The 21,954-nt window shown below is 54.6% G+C and overlaps 2 protein-coding genes across 3 annotated transcripts; both read left to right on the forward strand.

Moving 5' to 3' along the window:
• The first annotated feature begins 7,794 nt into the window (after nt 1-7,794).
• Nucleotides 7,795-14,087, forward strand: FAM83C (family with sequence similarity 83 member C). Of its 2 annotated transcripts, XM_045194433.3 has the most exons (5): nt 7,795-8,539; nt 10,531-10,698; nt 10,914-11,038; nt 11,560-11,690; nt 11,844-14,087. In XM_045194433.3, the coding sequence occupies exons 1-5, from the start codon at nt 8,042-8,044 to the stop codon at nt 12,989-12,991; spliced, it is 2,070 nt and encodes a 689-aa protein (XP_045050368.2). In that variant the 5' UTR covers nt 7,795-8,041; the 3' UTR covers nt 12,992-14,087. The 2 variants fall into 2 exon arrangements, with proteins under 2 accessions (XP_045050368.2, XP_024415031.2); XM_024559263.4 differs by having other exon boundaries at nt 11,560-14,087.
• A 994-nt stretch (nt 14,088-15,081) lies between these two features.
• On the forward strand, nt 15,082-21,628 carry EIF6 (eukaryotic translation initiation factor 6). The gene is made up of 7 exons (XM_024559836.3): nt 15,082-15,228; nt 15,477-15,588; nt 15,714-15,799; nt 17,297-17,472; nt 17,918-18,094; nt 18,291-18,472; nt 21,342-21,628. Exons 2-7 carry the CDS (start codon nt 15,482-15,484, stop codon nt 21,349-21,351), a joined length of 738 nt encoding a protein of 245 aa, XP_024415604.2. The 5' UTR covers nt 15,082-15,228; nt 15,477-15,481; the 3' UTR covers nt 21,352-21,628.
• The last annotated feature ends 326 nt before the right edge of the window (nt 21,629-21,954 follow it).

Here is a 21,954-nt window from a genome sequence, read left to right on the forward strand (position 1 = left end):
CCGGGGAAGCTGCTTTTGCTCAGCCAGCCTCCATCCTGCACTGTGGGCTCCTTCAGAGTGGGCCTGTATCGATTGGGTCATCGCCTTTGTTTTCCCAGCGCCCAGCAGGGAGCATGGGGTAAGCTTAGGTAAATGAAAGAAGGAACCAGTGACTAAATCACCAATCGTTATCATTACGAGCCCCCCCCCCAAAACCCCTTTCTGGACCATTCTCCCAGTCTGACCTACAGTTCAGCTTGTTTTAGCAGTTCAGTGCGGAGACCTGAAGTGTGCTGTATGTGGCCCGATGCTTTCCCGTTGCGTGTTGTTGTACAAAACGAGCGAGGGACAGGATTTCTTGTCCTCCGGGAGACTGACCTCTAGGAATATTTTTGTCATTTATTTGCACTCTGTATACTTCCAAGAAGGATCACAGGAAATTAAGAGACACGGTTATACAATTGCAAAACAATTAAAGTTTAGAAGATAAGATGCAAGTACTGGTAGACAAGAAAAGGAAAATAATCATGTTTCCTAACATGATTATTTTACCCTTGGCTGCTAATAACTAACTTTCATATGACTTCTTGGGTAATTTGTAAAGTGTTTTTCACACATTATCTCACAGCAGCCCTATAAAAAGGTATTGTCCTTGTTGTTCTTATCCCCTCGACACGAGTGAGGGGACGGAGGCTCAGCCTGTGGGTCATCCAGGGTGAGAAGGGGCCAGAAGTACCCCAGCCCACGTGTTCCACCCACAGGGCCCTCGCTCTCCCCATCTCCCAGCCTCCCGTAGGTCAGGGAGGAAATCTGCAACACGGTCCGAAACTGCCCTGAGCTTCCTGGCAGCCAAAGGCAGACACTGGAAGGCCTTAAAGTTACATAGTTCCCGCCGTCGCACGAAAGGACGTGCACTTACTCATCAGAAGAAACAAGTGTTTTCCTAACTCTTCAGAGAAGAAAAATGTCTTCCAGGAGGTCTAACATGAGAAGTACTGAACAATGTAGTGAATAGTACCCTTAAGATTGAAGTTTGTCCAGAATTTAAAAACTCGTAAGTCATTGCTATTTCTTACCTCAAGCTAAGAGTCAAGCCCAGGGCACAATTCAGCTGATATGTTCACCTTTCTGCTCTGTGCCAGGCACTGCTTGGTATTTTCACTTGCTTTCGCATTTAATCCTCAGTGACAGTTCTGTGAGGTGAGGGCTATGAAAAATCAGAGAGCTCCTGGGAGCTGGGAGACGGCGATGTCTGGCAGATGAGGGGAGCTTGAAGAGAAGAATCCTCTTTCTGTGGTGGCATTTTTTTCCCAAGTGCGCACTGCAGTGCCTATGAGATAGACAGGGCGGGGACTGTTGCCCCCACCGCGCCACGGGGAAACGGGGCCACTGAGAAGAAACCACTTACTGCCGCCAGGAGACCCTGTAGCGGACCCGTCACTCTCGGTGCGCCTGGCTGTGCCTGCTTGGGGGTCGGCCGGTGGAGGACTTCAGCGATTTTCCGCCCGGGTGTTGCGGCACACTGGTGCGCCATGAGTCTTTACAACGTCGGGCACTGACCTCTTTTCCCTTAAACTGTCAAATTAAAAAGGACCACGGCCAACCCAGCAGGAGCCGTCCGGTGTGAGTGAATCAAAATCATACCTGTTTCTTTTGTCAGATGGGCCAAAAAATACATTTTGTGTGCACAGAATTTTAGTGATTAGTTTATGCGTGCCATGCGATGAAAAGGTTGAAAATTGCTGCTTTAGACAATACAGATGCCCAGGGAGGGCAAGGGGATGGGGCAGGGGTGGACCTCGGGATGATTAGGATGGGTGGAGGACTGGCTTTGTCAGGTATGGAAGGGACACCTTTAATCCTGAAGCCGGGTGAGCTCCCAGAGGTGAAGTGCAGAGGGTAGACCAGGGACTGGGGAGGGCACGGGGGTGGGGGGGGAGCCCTCGCAGGGAGTGGATAGTAGGAAGAGCAGGACCTGGCACAGGAGGGAGGTACGGAGTGGAGGCAGGGGGAGGCGAGAGCTCCCAGGAGGAGGTTCTCAGTGCTGTGTGCTGTAGGGAGTAGGGCCAGCGAGTAAGCCAGCGAGCATGAGGGCTTTGGACTATTTCAGGAACAGGAATTTTGAGAGAATACAGATTGCAAAGGATGTGGCAGCAGTTGAGGTGCTGCCTTGGGAGGTGCCTAGCTTGAGAAGACAGGGAGAAAACCTGGACAGGAGTTAGGCGAGCAGGGTGAAAACAAAGGCCCTCGGCACAGGGTAGTGCTGAAGATGTGGGCGGGGAGGGGAGGAGTCTGGTGAAATGTAAAGTACTTAGTGGAAGGAAACTTCTCATAAATGTCAGGTGGTATTTATTATTATTTTTTATTATTAGCAATATTAGTATTAGTATTATTTCCCTCTGGAAGTAGAAGCCAGGACTTGAGAACAAGGGCTGGGCTTTGGAGGGGAGGAGGGAACCATTTCCTGAGACCAGAAGTTGGAGGACAGGTGGGGGACCAGGGATTTCAGAGGTGAGTCCCGAGAGGGAAGAGGCAGCTCGTGCTGGTCTAGATGCCCAGAGAATCTAGTTTTTCTGCCATTTGGGTGAAGTGGGAAGGAAGGGCACCTGGCGGCTTCGTGGGTAGAGAGCCGGGCAGTCCCAAAATGTTTGGACTCATCCCCTGGGAGCAGCCCTCCTCTACTCGTTGCCTGGGTTCTGCCTACGTCTAACTGCCTTCTCCCCACTGCGTCCCACTGTGCGTTGCCCACCACCCCGCACTGGGTTTGGCCTTGGGCCCCTGGCCATAATCCTCCACCCACATACCCTTGCCTGGGTGTTAACTTACCCTTCACAGGTTTTCCGGGGCTTCCAGGTGGCGAGCCTAGGACCAGACCCTGCCCCTGTCAAGGACCTCTCCTGCTACTGAGGGAAGAAGGGTCCTGGAGGTCCTGACTAGGGCATTTGCAGGAAGGAAGTCTTCCAGCACTGACCGACCTGTAACGTGGATAAGTGATGGAATACAATGTGGGCGCCCTGAGGGACCTGGAGACGCAGCTGAGGCCTCGAGGTTTCAGTCAGGAGCCAGACCCAGGGGCCTGTGCTGGCTTGCTCCTTCCCTCTTCCTCCCTCCCTGCGGCCAGAAACAGCCCCTTCGGTTCCTAGTCACCACCTGGGACAGAGCCTGCCACAGGGCTGTTAACCCTAGGTGGGGGTGGGCGGTGGGCATGTGGTTCCTCGAAGGTTCCAGAATGGGTCATGAGCTCTACACCCCACGCACTTGGTTTATACCTCAGCCTAATATGTGGCTTATAGTTATTTATGAGTCTGCCTTCCCCACTAAACTGAGTCCCTTCAGGGCAGATACAGAGTCTTACTCACCCTGGAACTACACCGCTGACCTAAAGTAGGCACTAAGTGCTTGCAGGGCGGCCGGGTGGATGGGGGGAGGGTGGGGAGGGGACGGACAGGTGGCTGGATGACAACCACTGAACGTGCTGGGTTGGAGAGGGCGCAGGGAAGGACGTGAGGGGAGAGGTGAGACCCTACTGCCACAGTGTCTACAGTATGGACCCAGACACAGCCACCTTCCTGAGCCAGAATGCCACTGTTCTCATTCCTCGGGGTCCCAAGTGCCTGAGAAAGGTGCAAATACTGGTCTGTGTGCAAAGTGGAGAGAGGACCTTGCCTCCTGTGAGCTGGAGTGACAGGCCGGATCCGAGAACCATGCTCCATGGACAAGGCCAGGAGCCATGGTCGCTTTCAGGGCCCCTTCGGGCCAGAAGGGGCCAGAGCCTGACCAGGAGGCGCTCGGTCACCGCTCCGTTTGCCTTCACCGAGCCCCTGCCCCTTCACGGCCAGAAGGGCTGTGGAATCGGCACACACTGAGCTGCTCCTCCTCTCGGTCAGTCACTTGACACCAAGTAGCCCATTTAGTCCTCATGACGACCTGGAGAAAGAGGTGGCGCCCGTCCCGTTTTACAGATTCAGCCACCGCACTCACTCGGCCTGTGATCGCTCAGCTCAGGAAGTGCCAGAGCCGGCCTCTGGCCCGCGAGGACTGAGCCTGTCAGAGGCCCGCGAGGACTGAGCCTGTCGGCGCTGTTTCTGGGAGTCTGGCGCTTTGGGCCGCTCTCCCCCGCTGGGGGACCACTTCCTAAGTTACCCCACAGTGCCACGCTAGGACTCGTGCCAGCCTCTGTGCTGTCATCTCCATGATGAGAGGCGCTCTTCAGCAAGGCCCTCTTCAGAGTGTGCCCCAGTGGCTCTTCTGACAGTCCTTCCCACCTTCCTCCGCTGTCATGCCCCTGCCCCTCTAGTCCTCCTGCCTGGAACAGCCTGCTTGTCACTCTGCACGTCTCGAAATCCTCCTCACCCTCTAACACCCAGCTCGAGCCAACCAGTGGGAATCCTTGCCACTTGGCCCTGTGTCTCTGGATCTTAGGTCGCTTTGCTTTGATTCCGGAGAGCTGGGCTCACTCTGGCTTCCCTCCTCACCCTGGCTGCTGCTCCCCAGGAGTCTTATCTCCCCTGACCCAGAGTGCCACATTAAAGGTGTGTGGCAGTGTGGCCTCAGGGCAGCCTGCACCTGGAGGCCTGCAGCCCAGCCTCTGCTCCCGCCACCCCCACAGGACAGTCACCTGCCCAGGCGCCACTCAGCATGTTAGAGACAAGGCTAAATGTCCCCCAGGGTGGCACAACGATGCCAGGCAGGCGCCTGACACACCTCCTGGACAGGAAGATGTTTTTTCCCTTCCTCTTAATAACTATTATTAAGGGGCCTGCACCCAACACACTACAGCCAGGGTCTGGGCTTAGCTATCTGCATGGTTCCCATCTTCCTGGGTCCCCACCCCTAGGCCAGGCCCACAGCCAGGGTCTGTCTGTCTCCCCTCCTGTTGCCCTTTACCCACTCAGCCCATAGGGAGGGGCCGCCAGTCCTGCAGCCCTGGGGGATGTGGTTTGATTTACACGTTTTCATTAACAGGAGGCCGGGGATCCCTTTGACTCAGTCTACCCATCCCTGCCCTCAGTTGAGCTCCCTTGTACCAGAGTTAAGGTCAAAGACCCCCACTGCACAGGCACTCATGCACACAGACAGGTCTGCGCCGAGACACGCACACCTGAGTGTGTATACAGACATACACACAGGTAAATGTACACTGATATGCAGCTAGAGTTAAAGACGGCCAAGCAGACACGCAAACGTCACAGTGCATGCGTGTACACACACACGCACAGGTACGGTTCTGCACAGGTAGAGGCATGTATGTTGAGTTGAACCATACACAATTGCCAATATCCAGTCGTTTTTTTACTTAGGAGAAATGGAATATAATACAAACGTGCACATAGAGGGAAGTACACAAAAATACAGAGCCAAGTTCGTATGCCCATGTTCAAGCAGCATTATTCCCAGCAGTCAAGCGGCGGAAGCAACCCAGCGTCCGTCAGCGGGTGAATGGATGAACAATGTGGTGTATGCACACAATGGAATATTACTCAGCCCTCAAAAGGAAGGAAATTCTTGTTTAAAGCTTTTATTTATTTAATTTCAGGCGAGGGGGAGGGAGGGAGGAAGGGAGAGAAACGTGGATGTTTGTGAGAGATACGTTGATTGGCTGCCTCTCGCACACCCCCTTCTGGGGACCTGGCCTGCAACCCAGGCGTGTGCCCTGACTGCGAATCAAACCCTCTTGGTTCGCAGGCCAGCACTCAATCCACGGATCCATGCCAGCCGGGGCAAAAGGAAGGACATTCTGACACAGGCTACACTGGGATGAACCTTAAGGACATGATGCTAAGCGAAATAAGGCAGCCACAAAATGACAAGCTCTGTATGGTTCCACTTACGTGAGGCCCCCAGAGCAGTCGGATTCATAGAGACTGAAAGCAGAGGTGCTTGCCAGGGCCTGGGGAGAAGGGGCGACGGGGACTTACTGGTTAGTGGGTACGGGGGTCCAGTTCTGCAAGACGAAAAGAGTGCTGGAGATGGATGGTGCTGGTGGCTGCACGCCCATGTACGTGTGCTTACTGCCACTGAACTGTACGTGGTTAAGCTGTAAACTGTATGTTCCGTGTATTTACCACAGTTGAAAGTAATTTTTAAAAATACAGACCATCAGGTAGACGGATGGTGCTGAGAGATAAACACAGGAACTCGGCAGCACAGAAATGTGGCTGCCTCCCCTCCCGGGAGCGCTTCTCCCACACAGATAAGGCCCTGGTTCTCCCCTTAAACACACCTGGGGACGAGGCCCTAGTGAAGGCCCTGCCACCTTGGCTGCCCCGCAGCTCATCACCTGCCCACAGTCTGGCCTTGCTTCCTCCGCCTCCTGCCCCTCACACTGCCTCCCCAACCCCAGGGGAGGGTCTCCTTTGAGTTTTGGGTGCCCCAGTTTCTGCTCCTGCCTCTGAGTTGGGACGTAGTGTTCCAGCATTTCACCTCTTGGCCTGTGTCTTTCTCTCCCCGCCTTGTTACCCCTTCTACTTCTACACTTCTTGAAGACAAAGCGCAGCCCCTTTCATCTTTGATCCCAGCGCTCAGCTCGATGCAGGGTCCCTACTCCCGCCCCATGCGTGTGTTGGGTCCTGTGAGAAAATCCGTGGACATGAAAGAACATGCTCGGACTGGATCACAGACCAGATAACCCAACTGCAGTCAGTGCTAAACAGGGTCACGAGACACGGCGTTGGGTCTCCTGGCCATCCTCACTGGCCCGCGTTGGCTCCTCCAGAGAGGTGGTCCCTCATTCCGGCACCGCGCCGCTGTGACCACCTCAGCCTGGCCTGCCTCCCCAGCCTGCTGCCATCTTCTGCGCCCCTGCTCCAGAACAAAACCTCCCACCCATGCTTCTGAAGACTCTGGCCCTTAAGAGCAAAGATAAGAAACCTGCTAGCCCTGTTTGCCTTCTGACTGTGCAGTTCATTTCCTGCCCCCCGCCCCATTCTCTGAAACACCCTTTCTCACTAACCGTTTAATACTCAGCTCCTGAGGTGGGAAGGTTGCAGTCTGGTCCCCAGCAGGCCAAGAGCGTCCCCGGAGTCGAGGGTGTTCGCAGTGCAGCCATCTGGAAGAGCATTTGTCAGGGGTGGGCCTCAGCACCCGGCCCCAGATGTGCCATGTCATTTGTCTAAAAGGCAGGCTCCAGAGAGCCTACCCAGACCTTCTGGAACAGAATCTCAGCTGGCTGGGGGCCTAGGGATCTGCATTGAACACATCCTGGCTATTCTTGGGGACTACAGGGTGAGAGCCACTGCTCTAGACCCTTGGAGGATGGGCTCGGCGCTGGGGTGGGGGTGGGACAGGTGACTGAGTGCCACAGCTGTGGAGGTGGAGAGTGGCAGGGCCATATGGGAACAAAGGAGGGCCTAGATGGGGGACAGACAGGCCGCGTTCTTGGCAATTCTGTGTGACACTCCCTTCAGCTCTTATTTAGGGCCTGTGTGCTGGTGTGCGGAGGCTTACAATATATCCACCACAGGATGTCTGGGGCTACGACCGGTCTCTGCGTTAATGTTTGGGTCTGTTTACATGTGGTCAAGTGTGTGGTCTGCACACGTCCATCTGTAGTCTACGGGAGTCTTGTCAGCTCGGCCTGCATGCTTGTGTGTGTGTCTCTGTCTCAGTGTCCTGAGTCATTCATCTGCCCTGGTGTTTGTGTGTACACGTGTGTGTGTCCCTGAGCTGGGTCATCATACAACCTCCAGGGGGCCTCTGAAAGGGCAGGGTTGGAAGGAAACTTGCTAGGAGCCTGGTGGGGATGGGGCAGGCAACGCTGGGGTGGGGTGGGGGGTGGGGGCAGGAGCGCACTAAGGGCCTACCACTGACGTTTTCCTGGGAGGGCAAGTCCCAACAGCAGGCGGACAGGTGAGCTGACCCAACAGGTTCCAGAAGCCAGGGGCAATGGGGCGGAGCGTAGCTCTCTGACATAGAGCGGCAACGGATTGGGGGCCTGCCACACACACACAGGGCAGGCAGGCAGGCAGGAGCCGGGTTTGCTCGTCTCTTCTTCCTGGTGCAGCCAGCCTGGGGTGCAGGCCATGGAGCCTGCCGGAAGGTGACAGCAGCCCGGTGGGCAAGCATGTTTGGGGGCCTGGGAGCCCAGGGCATGGCAGGACCTCTGCGGGGCAGGGTGGAGGAGCTGAAGCAGCCCTGGTGGCGGGAGAGCTCACCGCTGGTGCTGCAGCACAGCGAGGCAGCCCGACTGGCGACTGACGCGCTCCTGGAGCGGGGCGAGGCCGCCTACCTGCAGGTGATCTCAGAGGAGCGGGAACTGCCCTTCCTGAGTGCCCTGGATGTGGACTACATAACCAGCCATGTGCGCGGGGGCCCTGAGCTTGGCGAGGCCCAGGGCCTAGAGGCCGCAGGGCCTGACCACTTCAGCCTGCTCTCTGAAGTCACCTCGGGCACTTACTTTCCCATGGCCTCTGATGTAGACCCCCCGGACCTGGACTTGGGGTGGCCCGAGATCCCACAGGCCACGGGCTTCAGCCCCACCCAGGCTGTGGTCCACTTTCAGAGGGACAAGACCAAGAACATCAAAGACCTCCTGCGGTTCCTCTTCAGCCAGGCCCGCAAGGTAAGTACATCATCTCTTCAGACATTCATTTCACAGGTATGATAACTGAGGTCCCGGCAGGGAAGGGACGAGCCCAAGGACACACCGCAGCTTAGCTGCAGCATTGGGACTAGAACGTGTGCCTTCTGTCAGACCACGAGCTCTTCCTACAGGGCGAGCTGTGTTTTATTTATCTCGGTAACCCCTTGGCACTCCGACATTACGGATAAGCATAGACCAGGGGATGGCCCTCAGGGACTCCACAGACACCCTAAAAATGCATGCAAAGTAGTGCCTATTGCAGAGAGGGATCCTCCTTGCATCTTTCCTGGGAGAGGATGTATGGCCTTCATCAGATTCTCAGAAAGGTTTCTGATCCCCAAACTAAGAACACCGACCTGGCTGAACATCTGAGCCACCCTTGGACTTACAGAGGAGGGAACTGAGGCCAGAGAGGGACTGGGACGCGCTCAGGGAGGTCCAGGCAGTTGGTGAAATAGAGCTCAGGGCCCAGGGCTAGAGGAAGGGTCCTGACTCAGCCACAGCCCTGCCTCCTGGTGAATGTCCGCATCCACCCTTTGCCCCTGCCCTGTTTCTCCAGCTGGGCCTAAGGCAGACGCCCCCAGGCAGGATTTGAGGCAGGTTGGCTTCAGTGTGCTTGTCTGGGGGAGCAGCCCCGAGGGAGGGTGTCTGTTGCATACAGCAGGAGCCAGGATGCTCGGATCCCATTGGTACCTTCAGTCTCCCTGGCAGGCCAGCCTTTGCCCCGGGCATGGGTGGGCCAGGCCTAATTGGCACTGGGAGTAGGGTAATTAGTGAAGTGGTTGCTGTGGTCACCTCTGTGCCTTTGATCTTTCCAGCTTGTCCTTGTTCCTCCTACCCCTGGCCAGGCCTGTGCCATGAACCAGGGCATCCCCCAGCGTTTTGCCTCCTCACTCCCCCATCTAGACCCTCCACCTCTGGGCCAGAAGCCAGGCTTCCGCTCCGGGCTGCCACTGACTTTGAGTGACCTAGGAAAGGCTTCCTTTTCCTGCTGCCCAGTGTCCACTGTCCTCATTTGTTAAGGAGGCAGTAGGAAACAAGCATTTATTGAGCTACTCTGAGATGTACAATAGCTATCATTACCTCCATTTAGTAGATGGAGAAGTAGGGGCTTCCAGAGGTGAAGCAACTTGCCCAAGGCCATACCCCTAGGGAGTAGCAGAGTGCAGGTTTGAACCCAGATCTGCGTGGCTCTACGGAAGGCTTTGATCTGCGCCTCCGGTCCCTCAGTGTGGATTGGGGGAAGAGGTTCTCACAGCAGATATATGAAGTGGGAAGGGTAGGAAAGGACAGTTGAGGGCTTGGTGTGGCCATGAGTTTTTTAGGGCTTCTCTGAGGCAGCCAATTATATGAGGGAGGCCACAAGCCCCGGAGGAGAAAACCTGATCCCAACTGGCGTGGGTGGAAGTGGGGGAGTCCATAGGTGTAAGGGGTCAGGCAGATCTCTGTAGCTTCACAGGGAAACTGAGGCAGGCCTAGCAAAGGACACTGAAGACCCCAGTGCCTGGCGTGCAGCTCTGACCCTTGAGAAGGAAACCTCAGACAGACAGTCCCTGGCCAGAGCCAGGGCTGGAGCTGGTGAGGGGATTGTGAGGACCAGACTGGGAACTCGGGTCTGGATTCTGCCTCTGACTCCTTCCCCAGTCTGGGCCATAGTTTCCTCATATGTAGAGTGAAGCACTAGGCCGGCGCAGTTGATCCACAGACATCTTTGAGACTCTGTTGACAGATACACATTCTGTCCTCAGAAAAAAAATGCACACAGAAACTTTCACGCAACTTCTGGGGGTTTAAGACAGTGAAACCTCCCTGTGTCTAAGGTAAGAGCTGCTGGGCTAGGTCGTGGCTAAAAGCACTCTCGGTTCAGGTTTTCTCGCAGGGTCTGGCCTCCTGCTTTTCGCTCCAGCGCTCTTTTCCTGGGATCCCAGGCATTGCTTCCGACAAGGCTGAGCTTTCTCTCCCTCCCCCAGGTGGTGGCTGTGGTAATGGACTTATTCACCGACATGGAGCTCCTGTGTGACCTCATGGAGGCCTCTAGCCGGCGCGGTGTCCCCGTCTACCTGCTCCTGGCTCAGGAGCACTTGAGGCACTTTCTGGAGATGTGCTACAAGATGGACCTCAATGGGGGGCACCTGCCGGTCAGTGAGGGAGTGGGGCAGTAACCAGGGGGCGGGGTGGGGAGTTAGGGAGGGCAGAAGAGGCCATGGGGTGGTCAGTGAGCAGTGGGGTCAATGGGAGTAGAGGACCGGCTTCCCTTAGCTGATTAAGGTCAGGGACCCCGTGGGATTCAGACATGGCTTAAGTCCCTTTCTCTTAAGGTCACCCCTCTAACCTTTGTCCCTCCTTGGCTCAGAACATGCGTGTACGGAGCACGTGCGGGGACACATACTGCAGCAAGGCAGGCCGCCGCTTCACAGGGCAGGCCCTGGAGAAGTTTGTCATCGTCGACTGTGAACAGGTGGTGGCGGGCAGCTACAGGTGAGCACGTGGGACAGGGCGGGGGGCCTGTGGCTGGGCCCCTCACTGGCTGTCGAGAGCGCCTGGGGCATGGCAGCTTTGGACTTCCTTTACCGCTCATCCACCTCTGCCAACATGGGCTGAACAGCTGCGCGCGCCAGGCTCTGTGCAGGGCCCAGGGGTTAGTGTGGGGAGTGAGACTGCCCCCTGAGGGGTCCTGGAGGTGCTTGCTCTGTGGAAGGATTACTTTTATGCCATTGGCAGAGAAAATAACTATTTTACCTTGCAACTGGAGGGACTTCAGGGAACCTTGCCTCTGGTGCATTTTACAGATGGGGAAGTTGAGGCCCTGAGATGGGAAACCGTGTGCCCAAGTCCACTAAGCGGGGCTAGGACTCGTACAGACTCTGGAGTCAGAGCTCTGCCGCCTCACTTGGGCGCTCGTGGTGATGGAGTTGTCTTGGGATGCTCTTCTGGCTGTGACTCCTGCCTAGGCCCAGGGCCATGCACTTCGCCTCCTGACCCTGACGCTCTGCCCGCAGCTTCACCTGGCTCTGCAGCCAGGCCCACACTAGCATGGTGCTGCAGCTGCGGGGCCGCATCGTGGAAGACTTTGACCGGGAGTTTCGCTGTCTGTATGCTGAGTCACGGCCTGTGGAGGGCTTCTGTGGCGGTGAGGACCCCAGGGTGCCGTGCCCTCCTCCAGTGGCCCTGGCCTTCATGCCCAGCATCCCAAGCCCCATATCCTCACCACCCTCCAGCACCAGCCTCAGCAGCATCAAGCGCTCCCCTCTCATGGGCCGCTCCTCCTACCTTGCTCTACCAGGAGGTGGTGGCTGCAGTGACACGGGTATGGGGTCCACGTCCCCAGGCTCTGCTTGTCGCAAGGCCAGTGGCCAGCCCTCCCTACAGCGCCAGCTGTCAGATCCCAACCGCGGCTCCCCTCCAGGGCCCTCCAGGGCCAATCTGGGTAAGCTGGGGGCTTCCCCCTGGTCCCAGTCCTCCCCTGCCCTCAACCACAATAGCAGCAGCCACTTGACTCCAGCAGTGGGGTCACCTCTGCCTACTCGCCAGCGCTCCTTCCTCCCCTTGTCCCGGGGTGTCCTCGCCCTGGCCCGGCTCCCAGAGAATGGGCTCCCAGGAAGCCAGGAGCCTAGCCCCCCACGAGGTCGCTGGGTACCTGGCACAGGCCTGGAGACAGTGGAGGAGAAGAAGGCGTCTCTGAGTCAGAGCCATGGCCAGCTGGATCTCCTCATCCCCTTCCCCAGAGCCCGAGAAGCAGGAGGCCCTGATCCTGGTGTTACCTCCAACTCAGACCCCCTTTGGCCTGGGGAGCATGCCCGGGAGGACAGGAGGTTATCCTCGACCCAGAAACACAACCAGCTGGATCTCCTGCCCCGGGCTCAGGGTGCTGGGTGTGCCCCTGAGTCAGGTACCCCGAAACCTGGCAATGGGATCCCTGAGGATAAGAGGCTGCCTCCAAACCACAGCCATGGCCAGTTGGACCTCCTGGTACAGTACCCCAAGGCTAGGGGCTCCAGAGTGCTCCCTGAAGCCAACTCCGCAGCCAGGGCTGGCAAGCAGGGTCCAGATGAGCGACGGCAGACCTTGGGCCACAGCCAGCTGGACCTCATCACAAAGTTTGGCCCATTCCGGGGCGAGGGGCCTGGACCCAATAGTGTCCCAGGACCAAGCCATGCTCGCAAGCCTGGAGTGGGCTCTGGGGATGAGAAGCGGCTGACTCTGGGCCACAGCAAGCTGGACCTCATCACCAAGTATCATCAATTGCAGGGTACCAGGCAGGGACCTGAGCATGATCTCCCCGGGGGCCTCACAGGTGGCCACCACAGTGGCAGTAGCAATGGCCCATTTGAGGATGAGAAACGGATGACCCTGGGCCATAGCAAATTGGACCTCATCACTAAGTACAACAAGTCCAAGTTCAAGGTGCTCCGAAGCCGCTTTGAGTCCTAGTCTTGCTCCCAGCAGAGATATGTCCCTCCTCCATCTGCTGAGACCCTAGATTTGCTCAGATCCTAGACTCTGGGGTGGAAGCTCGGGCAGAGGCTGCGCAGGGAAGAGAGGGTGGCTAGAAGCCCAGATTAAATACACCCTGGGCTCAGGAGTCTTGCTTATTATACACACACACGCACAGACAGACACATGGGGAAACGGAAGCCACAGTTAATGTCATTTGCCACTGTGCCGGGCACTTCACATGGGCTACTTCTCATCCTTTATCTTCACATCCTACACGACAGACCTCCAGTAGGTAAAACATCCTATGATCATACATGTAATCTTCCCTATTTTATAAACATGGAAGCTGAGGCCCAGACAGTTGATGACTCGCTTGGAATCAGGTCTAAGGAAGTGCCAGAGTAGGCACCCACACCTGTGTCTCTGACTGTTATGACTGTTTTTTGCAGACACAACACACAATATCAACAATTCATATGTCCCCATGCACACGAAATACATCACACGGATGCCTCAAATGCCTGCACACTATACACAGCACACTAACAGGGTTCACGTCCACAAGCTGCACACCCATCAACACCATCACATTGTTTGGCTAAATGAATGGCTACACAAAAATATGCATTCATTCACACTGTAGACGCCTCAGGATCCACGGACCATAAATATGCACATAAACACACATACACAGAGCACGTACCAACCAGTATTTTCTTGTACCTAAGCTGTGTACCCAGCCCTGCTGGGAATGCTGTAGGACTGGCAAATGAATCAGATACAGACCCCACATTAAGTGCCTAAACCACTGGCCAGCAAGACAAGGCAAATGTCTCATTAAAAGCAAACCGATGACAAAGGATGGTAGAGAATGAAGGGCAGAGAGTCTTGGGGATGGTGGAGTGGTGAGGAAAATATTTTAGAGAAGGCAACCTGTGAGACAGGCTTTGAAGGATGGGGAGGGTTTGGACAGACGGAGGAGAGGGTTAGAGGCATTCCTGGCAAAGGGATGCTAGGGATGGGCTGAGGGAAGGGGTCTGAGATGAGTTGGGAAGGACGTAGAGGATGCGCGGTGTGCCCACACACACACACACACACACACACATTTTGCTGAGTGTTCCTAGAAGCACAGGCTCTGACAAGTGTGTCCTTTTCCTGAGTTCGCCACCTGCCTGAGACAGTGTTGTACATGATACAAATCAATAAAATCAGACATGTTATGACCCAGCAGCAGCTTGGTGTATCCTGAGGAAGGCGGAGTTATGGAACTGCGCCGTGGGGGCTGGGGAAGTGCACCATTTAGGGCAGTCATGGAGGGCTCCCTGGAGGACTGTGGATGGCTACAGGAGGGTGGAGGGGAGGAAAGGGTCTCCAAGCACCCGCTGCCTTCACTGAGACATCCTGAGAGCTCTTGTGGCTTTTGTAGATCCTGCAAAATGTTGGTCAAGTATATCCCATCCAGGACTGCATGTCTCTTGACCAGCACCATCAATTCCGGGTCAGAAAGTCCCTGCTGAGTGTGATCGACCATATGCAAGGGGCGCGTAGTGCAAGACAGTCAGCTCCCACACCCTTGCCCACTCTGGACCCTCCCTAAGATCTTGCTTTCTCCATCCTCTCCCGTCTCCAAAACCTTCTTAAGCCTGGTTTCCTCTACTACTATGGCTGCACCTCCTTCTCCAGCTTCTGTCCTGGTCTCCCTTCTCACCTGGTTTTACCTCCATGGGTGACCTCATCCACCCCAGGCTTCAGCCCCAAATCTCAGCACTTCACTCCTCCCTGGGCTCCAGATCTGGCCCGGACGTCTGTCTCACACCTCACACTCAATCTGTCACCTTCCCCACACCCGCTCTTCCTCTTCAGGCTTTACTTCAGTAAATTCCTCTATCATCACCTCATCTGTGAACATCCCTGGCTCCTCCTGTTGTGTGCCTCATATCCAACCTGCCACATGTCTCGGTCGATTGTACCTCCTAAAAAGTTCCCGAATGAATGAATGAATGAATGACGAATGAATGAATGAATGTGAGCATGCTGGGGGCGGGGCCAGGAGGCATCACCACCTGACCGATCGCTACCGTAAAGTCCTCCCAGAGGGTGGAGCTAGAGTGCCCGCCTGCGTGGCTGGGAGCGCTGGGCCCTTCCGGAAGTCTTCACGGCGGAGGCGGAAACCGAATCTTACTTGGGACAGAGAAGGTCCAGTTGCGTGGTGCAGAGTTTGCGGTTACCAGGTGAGTCCGTGTAGACGGCGATCACGAAGGTCAGCTCGGGCGCCCCGCGTCAGGAGGGGTGGCGGCCGAAGCGTTCGGGGCCGGAGAGTTTGAAAGGGCCTAGTGGGCGGGACCGGAGGTCTGAGGGCCGGAGAGGGATGGGGTCGCGGTGGGACTTGAGGGGGTAGGGTCGCGGCAAGCCGTGGGGACCGGGACCGCTGCCGGGAGAGGATCCGCTGGCCTTGAACTCCCGGCCCCACCGCCCCCAGGCCTCATGGCGGTCCGAGCATCGTTCGAGAACAACTGTGAGATCGGCTGTTTTGCCAAACTTACCAACACCTACTGCCTGGTGGCCGTCGGAGGGTCAGAGAACTTCTACAGGTGCGGCGGGAGCGCCGGAGCGCGTGGGCTGTGTGTGGGTGGGTGGCGGGAAGGGGTGCTGGGAGTCGGGGACGCGGGCAGAGTGAGGGCTCAGGCCCCGCCCCACTGAGAGCATGTTCCTACAGTGTGTTCGAGGGCGAGCTCGCCGAAACCATCCCAGTGGTGCACGCGTCCATCGCCGGCTGCCGCATCATCGGGCGAATGTGTGTGGGTAAGCAGTGGAAGACGCCGAGGGAGGGAGTGGAGCCTCCCAGCACCTTTAATCACCCCCCTGGCGGGGACCCCGGGTGAGCCAGGGATTTCCAGGCTTTCGTCCATTATTATAGAATCTCGGAGGCCTGGGCCTAACGCAGTCTGTGTGAGCAGGTTAGGGACAATCTCTGGCGAAGGCCGCTGGGTTGTTGTAACAACAAAACATTAAGCGCTCTCTCTCTTATACTTGTTTCCAGTCCTTCACGAAGACCCTGGCAGTTAGGAATTACTGGCCAAGTTTGACTGATGAGAAAGCTGAAGTGACTCACCAGGTGCCACACCTCGTGTGACGCAAGCCTAGAATGCCCTCTGTCCCCTGTTACTAACACTGGGCAGGTTGCTTTTGATTTCTGAGCGTTCATTTCTGCCTTTAAAAAAGGGCAGGCTTAGATTCTGGATCAGCCTGTTCTGTTCATTTCAGTCTTAAATTCCTCCCTCTCAGCACTGTTGACTCTGGCCATTGGTTCTGTTTTGAGCTGGATCCGCCTCCCTGTACTGCCACCCCTTCCTTCTGGTTCTGCTCATTAGGGCCATGTAGGGGTTTGTTCCTTTATTTTTTACCATAATTCTGATGATGCTGAGTATAATTCTGAGTATTTTATTAAGGCAGAACACTCATTCCTAACCGTGGTCTTAGGACCTGAAGCAAGTTCTGATGTAACTGGGGGGATTTTTTTTTCTATGATGGGAGTAACTGAGAGTTCAAAAGCCCACAGAACTGTGCCCATGTCGAGGGGGGCAGAGGTTCAGTCATTGTCACAGCGTCACTGTTGTGTGCCCAGGCTCGTTTCTGTCGGTACAGTGCGTCTTCTGTGAGTGTGCCAGGCGGGTGTATGTGCCTGTCTGTTGACCCGGGGCATTTGGGTAGTTTTCAGTTTGGTCTCTTCTAAATAGTGATGCTGTTAGTTTTAGTAAATACATGTATGTATATCTGTTGGATACACAATACCTAGGAGAAAATGGGTGGGTCACAGGGTATTTGAATATTCAGTATAGTAGATGATGCCAGGTAATTATCTGAAGTGGTTAATCAATTTACACTCCTATTGGTTACTTCATACATTTTTGCTAACACTTGGTATTGATGTTCTTTTAAAAATTTTAAGCATTCTGGTAGATGTACAGTGTTGTTTTTTAAGTAGCAAAATATACACCTGATGCCCAGGGCCCTTCCTGCTAACCCTGATCCCCTGGTTGGTGGTGGCAAAGTGGGTAGGGTGGATTGGGACAGACTCCTGGGCCTTCTCCGGCCTGCCCAGCGGGACTCCCAGTCTTGGTGTCGGAGTCCCCCTTGGTGTTGAATAGATTGATGGGTTACAGGGCTGGAGTCTGGGCCCAAAGCTTTCCCGGGAAAGCTAATTGGGCTGGGTTGTGTCCTTGAGCCCTCAGGGCTCAGCAGGCATCTTGTGTATTCACGGACTTTCCTTGCTCCACCCCCCAATTTGGGTCTCTCCAGGGAACAGACATGGTCTGCTTGTACCCAGCAACACCACCGACCAGGAGCTGCAACATATTCGAAACTCCCTCCCAGACTCAGTGCAGATCCGGCGGGTAGATGAGAGGCTCTCAGCCCTGGGCAATGTCACCACCTGCAATGACTACGTGGCCTTGGTCCACCCAGACCTAGACAGGGTAAGGCGGCCTAGCTTGGCCCAAGAGTCACAAGACTAGTCTAGTAAATGGTTAGCCACTGTTCTTGTTTATCAGGCAGGAATTAGGGGTATCTCTTATGGTTTCTCTTTATATCTGGGGTCTCGCATTCCAGGCCCTCATTGAACTAGCAGTAATAGAGGCCTTTCATGGTGGGGTCAGTGTCACAGAGGAACTGGGGAGAGTATTAATCCTTCAGAATCAGGTAGATTGACCCATCAGGTCCTACCAACAGGGCCAGGAGAGATGATGGATAGTTGAACTCTTGCGTGTGGTTTAGAGGGTGGTGTGGGGAGACCAGCTCCTCCTTTTTCTAGGTGAGGGGCTTAGGGTGTCAAGCCCTAGGTGCTTCATTCTGCGCATGAAGGGCCCTGGGTTCTTTGACCTGCAAACCCTGCCCCCTGAGCACAGTACCTTGGACTGACAGGAGACAGAAGAAATCCTGGCTGATGCGCTCAAGGTGGAAGTCTTCAGACAGACAGTGGCTGAGCAGGTGTTAGTAGGAAGCTACTGTGTCTTCAGCAATCAGGGAGGCCTGGTACATCCCAAGACTTCAATTGAAGACCAGGACGAGTTGTCCTCTCTCCTTCAGGTCCCCCTTGTGGTAAGCATTCTTGTTTTCTGACCTCTAGCTCTTGCGGAAGCAGATCCCTTTGTCCTGGGTTCTTACGGTTATTACCTGTCTCAGTTTGGGATTGGGCCCGCAGGTCAGGGAGCGGGGTTTGGGGAGAGTCCTCACCAGGGATGGGAGAGACTCGGGTTGTCAACGCCATGATCCATATTGACCTATCACTTGGCAGGCGGGCACTGTGAACCGAGGCAGCGAGGTAATTGCTGCTGGGATGGTGGTGAACGACTGGTGTGCCTTCTGTGGCCAGGACACAACGAGCACAGAGCTGTCGGTGGTGGAGAGTGTCTTCAAGCTGAATGAATCCCAGCCTAGCACCATTGCTACCAGCATGCGGGATTCCCTCATTGACAGGTATCTGGGCCTCTCTTTCGCCTTTGGAGAGTAGGGGAAGGAGACGCCACCTATACCCGTAGGTTCTCCTTGGGTATGAGGGCACACCTGTGCAATGCCGGCCATCACCGGGGACAGCTAGCAAGCACTGCCCGAGTATCTGCTCATCCCAGTTTTGAAGACTTGGTTTAGTGTATTGCCACTTTGGGCAAAGCTTCCCTCTGGGTCTTTCTTCATTCATCACTTACCACATGCTTTTGTAGTTTGCATCTGCCTGTGTGTCTGTGTCCCCAGCCAGCAGACTGAGACAGAAAGAGATGTTTACTGAGGGAAGGAAGGGAGGCTGCTCTGAGGAACTAAGAAGACTTCGGGTGCCTAACAGACTTGGGGGGTGTGGGTTGCATCAAAATCATGGTCATCTGGATTTGGGGTGGGGGTTAAAAATATGTGTTTATTGATTTTAGAGAGAGAGAGAAAGGAGGGGAGAAGGAGAGGAAGGGGGAGAGGGAGAGAAACATTGACTGCCTTCCCTTATGCCCCAACCAGGGATTGAACCCTCAACCCAGGCATGTGCCCTTACTGGGAATTGAACCGGCAACCCTTTGGGGTAGGGGACAGTGCTCCAACCAACTGAGCCACACTGGCCAGGGCTTCTAGGCTTTTTAAAAAGTGGGTTCTTGGGCCTTAACCCTGGAGATTTGGGTGTGTAAGGCTCTAGAACAGGGGTGTCAAACTCACTTTCACCAGGGGCCACGTCAGCCTCACGGTTGCCTTCAAAGGGCCGAATGCAATTTTAGGACCGTATAAATGTAACTACTCCTTAACTAGGGGCAAGGAGCTCAGTGCTGCCGCTGGGTAGAAACAAGGTGCTGGGCTGGATAAAACAAGGTGGAGGGCCGGATTTGGCCCACGGGCCTTGTGTTTGCCACCTGTGCTCTAGAATCTTCTTCCTTTGGAAGAGTAGCAGGTGCTGGATATTTGGCCTCCTCTGTCATTCCCCATTGAGGATCCTTCCTAAGGCATGCCACAACCAGCTGGCACAGGCATCTTTATGAGGTTAAGAACTGCAAAGTAGATCAAGTGCCCAGTAATGGACTTCCTACTGACGGTGGGCAGTATTTCCCTTCATTCTCCCTTCTTCATTTATTCATTCATTCGCCTGATGTTCCACGAGCTCCATATGGGACAGTCAGGCAACTTACTGCTCCTTCTGCCTCCGAGGGGCTCCCAGCATAGCAGGCAAGAAAAGTTGTAGTGGCCGCACATAACTCTTCGCTACCTCAGAGGAGAAATAAAAGGTGCCTTAAGTGTCTTGGGAAGCTCTGGTGAGACCCTTTCTGGGATCCAGGAAGATTTGGTGGAGCACAGTTCTTTCAGTCTGGGCTTCAGAGAATGAGTAGGTAATTGACTGTGCATAGACAGAGCGGAAGCACTTCAGACAGACAGACAGACAGGCTGGACAGAGATGGAGAGGTGTGGAGTGCGCGAAGGGGAAGAGTAGTATTCCCAGAGTGCTGAGGACTCTGAATGCCGACGTCAAGAATTGTTCTGTTTTTTTTCCAACTGCAGTTGACGTTCAATATTGTATTAGTTTCAGGTGTACCGCATAGTGGTTAGACGTTTACGTAATTAAAAAGTGATCCTCCCTAAGCGTAGTACCCACCCGACACCATAGAGAGTTATTACAATGTTATTAACTGTTTTCCCTATGCTGTACTATTTTGTAACTGCCAATCTGTACCTTTAATCCCTTCACCTTTTCATCCAGCTCCCTAACCCCTGCCCCCATATCAAGAAGTTTTGACCAAAGACCTGTACAGTTTTTGGTCTTTGGTCTGCATTGGATGCTTGTTGACAAAGATTCCTCAGCTACTGATTCCCTCAGTCTGGAGTGGGGCCCAGCCATGTGCGATCATTTTAATAAGCTTCCCTGTGTGGTTCTGAAGGGAAGTTCGGAGACCACACTGACAAATCCCCTGTCAGTGCTGGAGGGCGGTGGAAATGGTCTGTCTGCGCAGGAAAGTGGGACCAGTGGTTTGTCACTGCCCAGCCACTTTCGTTTGAGTACCTGTTATGTGCCATACAGTAGTGATGTGGTGATGAGTAAAACGCACCCCCCTGCCCTCTGGGAACATGGGCTCTCCTAAAAACAGAGAAAGTATTAACACCATTAATCATTTAAAGAAAAAACACACACAAAAAAAAACCTCTTAGCAACCTAAGAACAGAGATATCTGTAACCTGATCATCAGTACTTACTAAAAAACTAGAGCAAATGTTTCATTTGATGGTGAGACTTCAGAAATTCTCGTTGAAGTCATGTGGTCAGCACTGCAGTTTGAGAAAATAAAGAAATGGGTTTTGGGAAGAAGAGACAAAATTCATTTGCCTCCATTGGTTTTGAACCCGTTGAGTTGGAGGTGCCTGTGAGACCTAGCGATGAAGGGGTCAGGTAGGCCCTTGGAGATACGTGCTTCATTTTTCTGGTCGTGCACACGACTCACTTGCAGGAAGAAAGTTCTGGTCTGAGCCCTGCTGCTGGGGGATTTGTGGTCTAGGCACATCCCTTTGCCTGTCTGAGCCCTTTTGTTCTTATCGCTCCTGTCTGTTGGACTTGACCTCTGAGGATCCGATTTAAGAGCAATAGCAGTTTGCATAAATTAATAAGTTGACCCACCTGAGTAGGAAAGGAGTTACTTTTAGTTTTTAAGCATTGAGAGTTCTAGGCTGGATTGTAAGTCACGGCATCAGTGGAACCTGGAAGGAGCTTTGAGTGTGGCTCTTCAGGGCTGAGCTGGAACAAAGGGCCTCGGGTACGGGTAGAGGCAAGCACCTTGGGAGTGGAGGGTGAGGCGCCCTCAGTGACAAACACTCCTTCCTCTCTTTCTAGCCTAACCTGAATCACCGTCCATGCTGTTTTGCTGGCTCCTGGCTCTGAACTTTGGCTCCCTGTCAACGTCCCACCCAGTCTGTCCTGGATGCTGGCAGAAGGGTGGCAGAGAGCTCACGGGTATCCAGTGGCTGGATGGCCAGCTGTTCTTCACCTGTGCGCATCTCCTGAATCTACAGTTACTGCAGAAATCTGCCATGAGCTGGCTTGACAGGCCCCACGATTCCTGGCCGAGAGCTGTGCTGTCCTGTGCCACCCAATTAAAGGCAGCTTCTGTGCATTATGAATGGTTGTTTGTTTGGCGGCTTCAGCCTGCACCCAGCGCTCACCATTGTTCCAGGGGGAAACTGGGGTAGGATGCATACACTCCAGTTCCGCAGTCTCACACCCCACTGCATAATTCTCCCATTTTCCACATGGGCTTCAAAGGATGAGAATCTGTTTTAATTCTCCCCTGGGTTGGTGTGAGAACCCTGGGGCAGACCTGTGTGTAAGGACCCTGGGGCACCTGGCCATTGGGCAATCTTGTGGTTGACCCAACGGGGCTGGATGGCCTGGCTGCCTGGTGCCATGGATGCCATGAAAAACCTCATCAACCCCAGCAGTACCTTAA

The sequence above is a fragment of the Desmodus rotundus genome, chromosome 6, assembly GCF_022682495.2.
Source record: "Desmodus rotundus isolate HL8 chromosome 6, HLdesRot8A.1, whole genome shotgun sequence".
NCBI lineage: Eukaryota > Metazoa > Chordata > Mammalia > Chiroptera > Phyllostomidae > Desmodus > Desmodus rotundus.

Coding starts and splice junctions, on each gene's coding strand:
- FAM83C (XM_024559263.4), top strand. CDS start 8,042: ATGTTTGGGGGCCTGGGAGCCCAGGGCATGGCAGGACCTCTGCGGGGC. Junction 10,699..10,913: donor TCAATGGGGGGCACCTGCCG/GTCAGTGAGGGA, acceptor TCCTTGGCTCAG/AACATGCGTGTACGGAGCAC. Junction 11,039..11,559: donor GTGGTGGCGGGCAGCTACAG/GTGAGCACGTGG, acceptor CTCTGCCCGCAG/CTTCACCTGGCTCTGCAGCC.
- EIF6 (XM_024559836.3), top strand. CDS start 15,482: ATGGCGGTCCGAGCATCGTTCGAGAACAACTGTGAGATCGGCTGTTTT. Junction 15,800..17,296: donor CATCGGGCGAATGTGTGTGG/GTAAGCAGTGGA, acceptor GGGTCTCTCCAG/GGAACAGACATGGTCTGCTT. Junction 17,473..17,917: donor TCCACCCAGACCTAGACAGG/GTAAGGCGGCCT, acceptor TTGGACTGACAG/GAGACAGAAGAAATCCTGGC.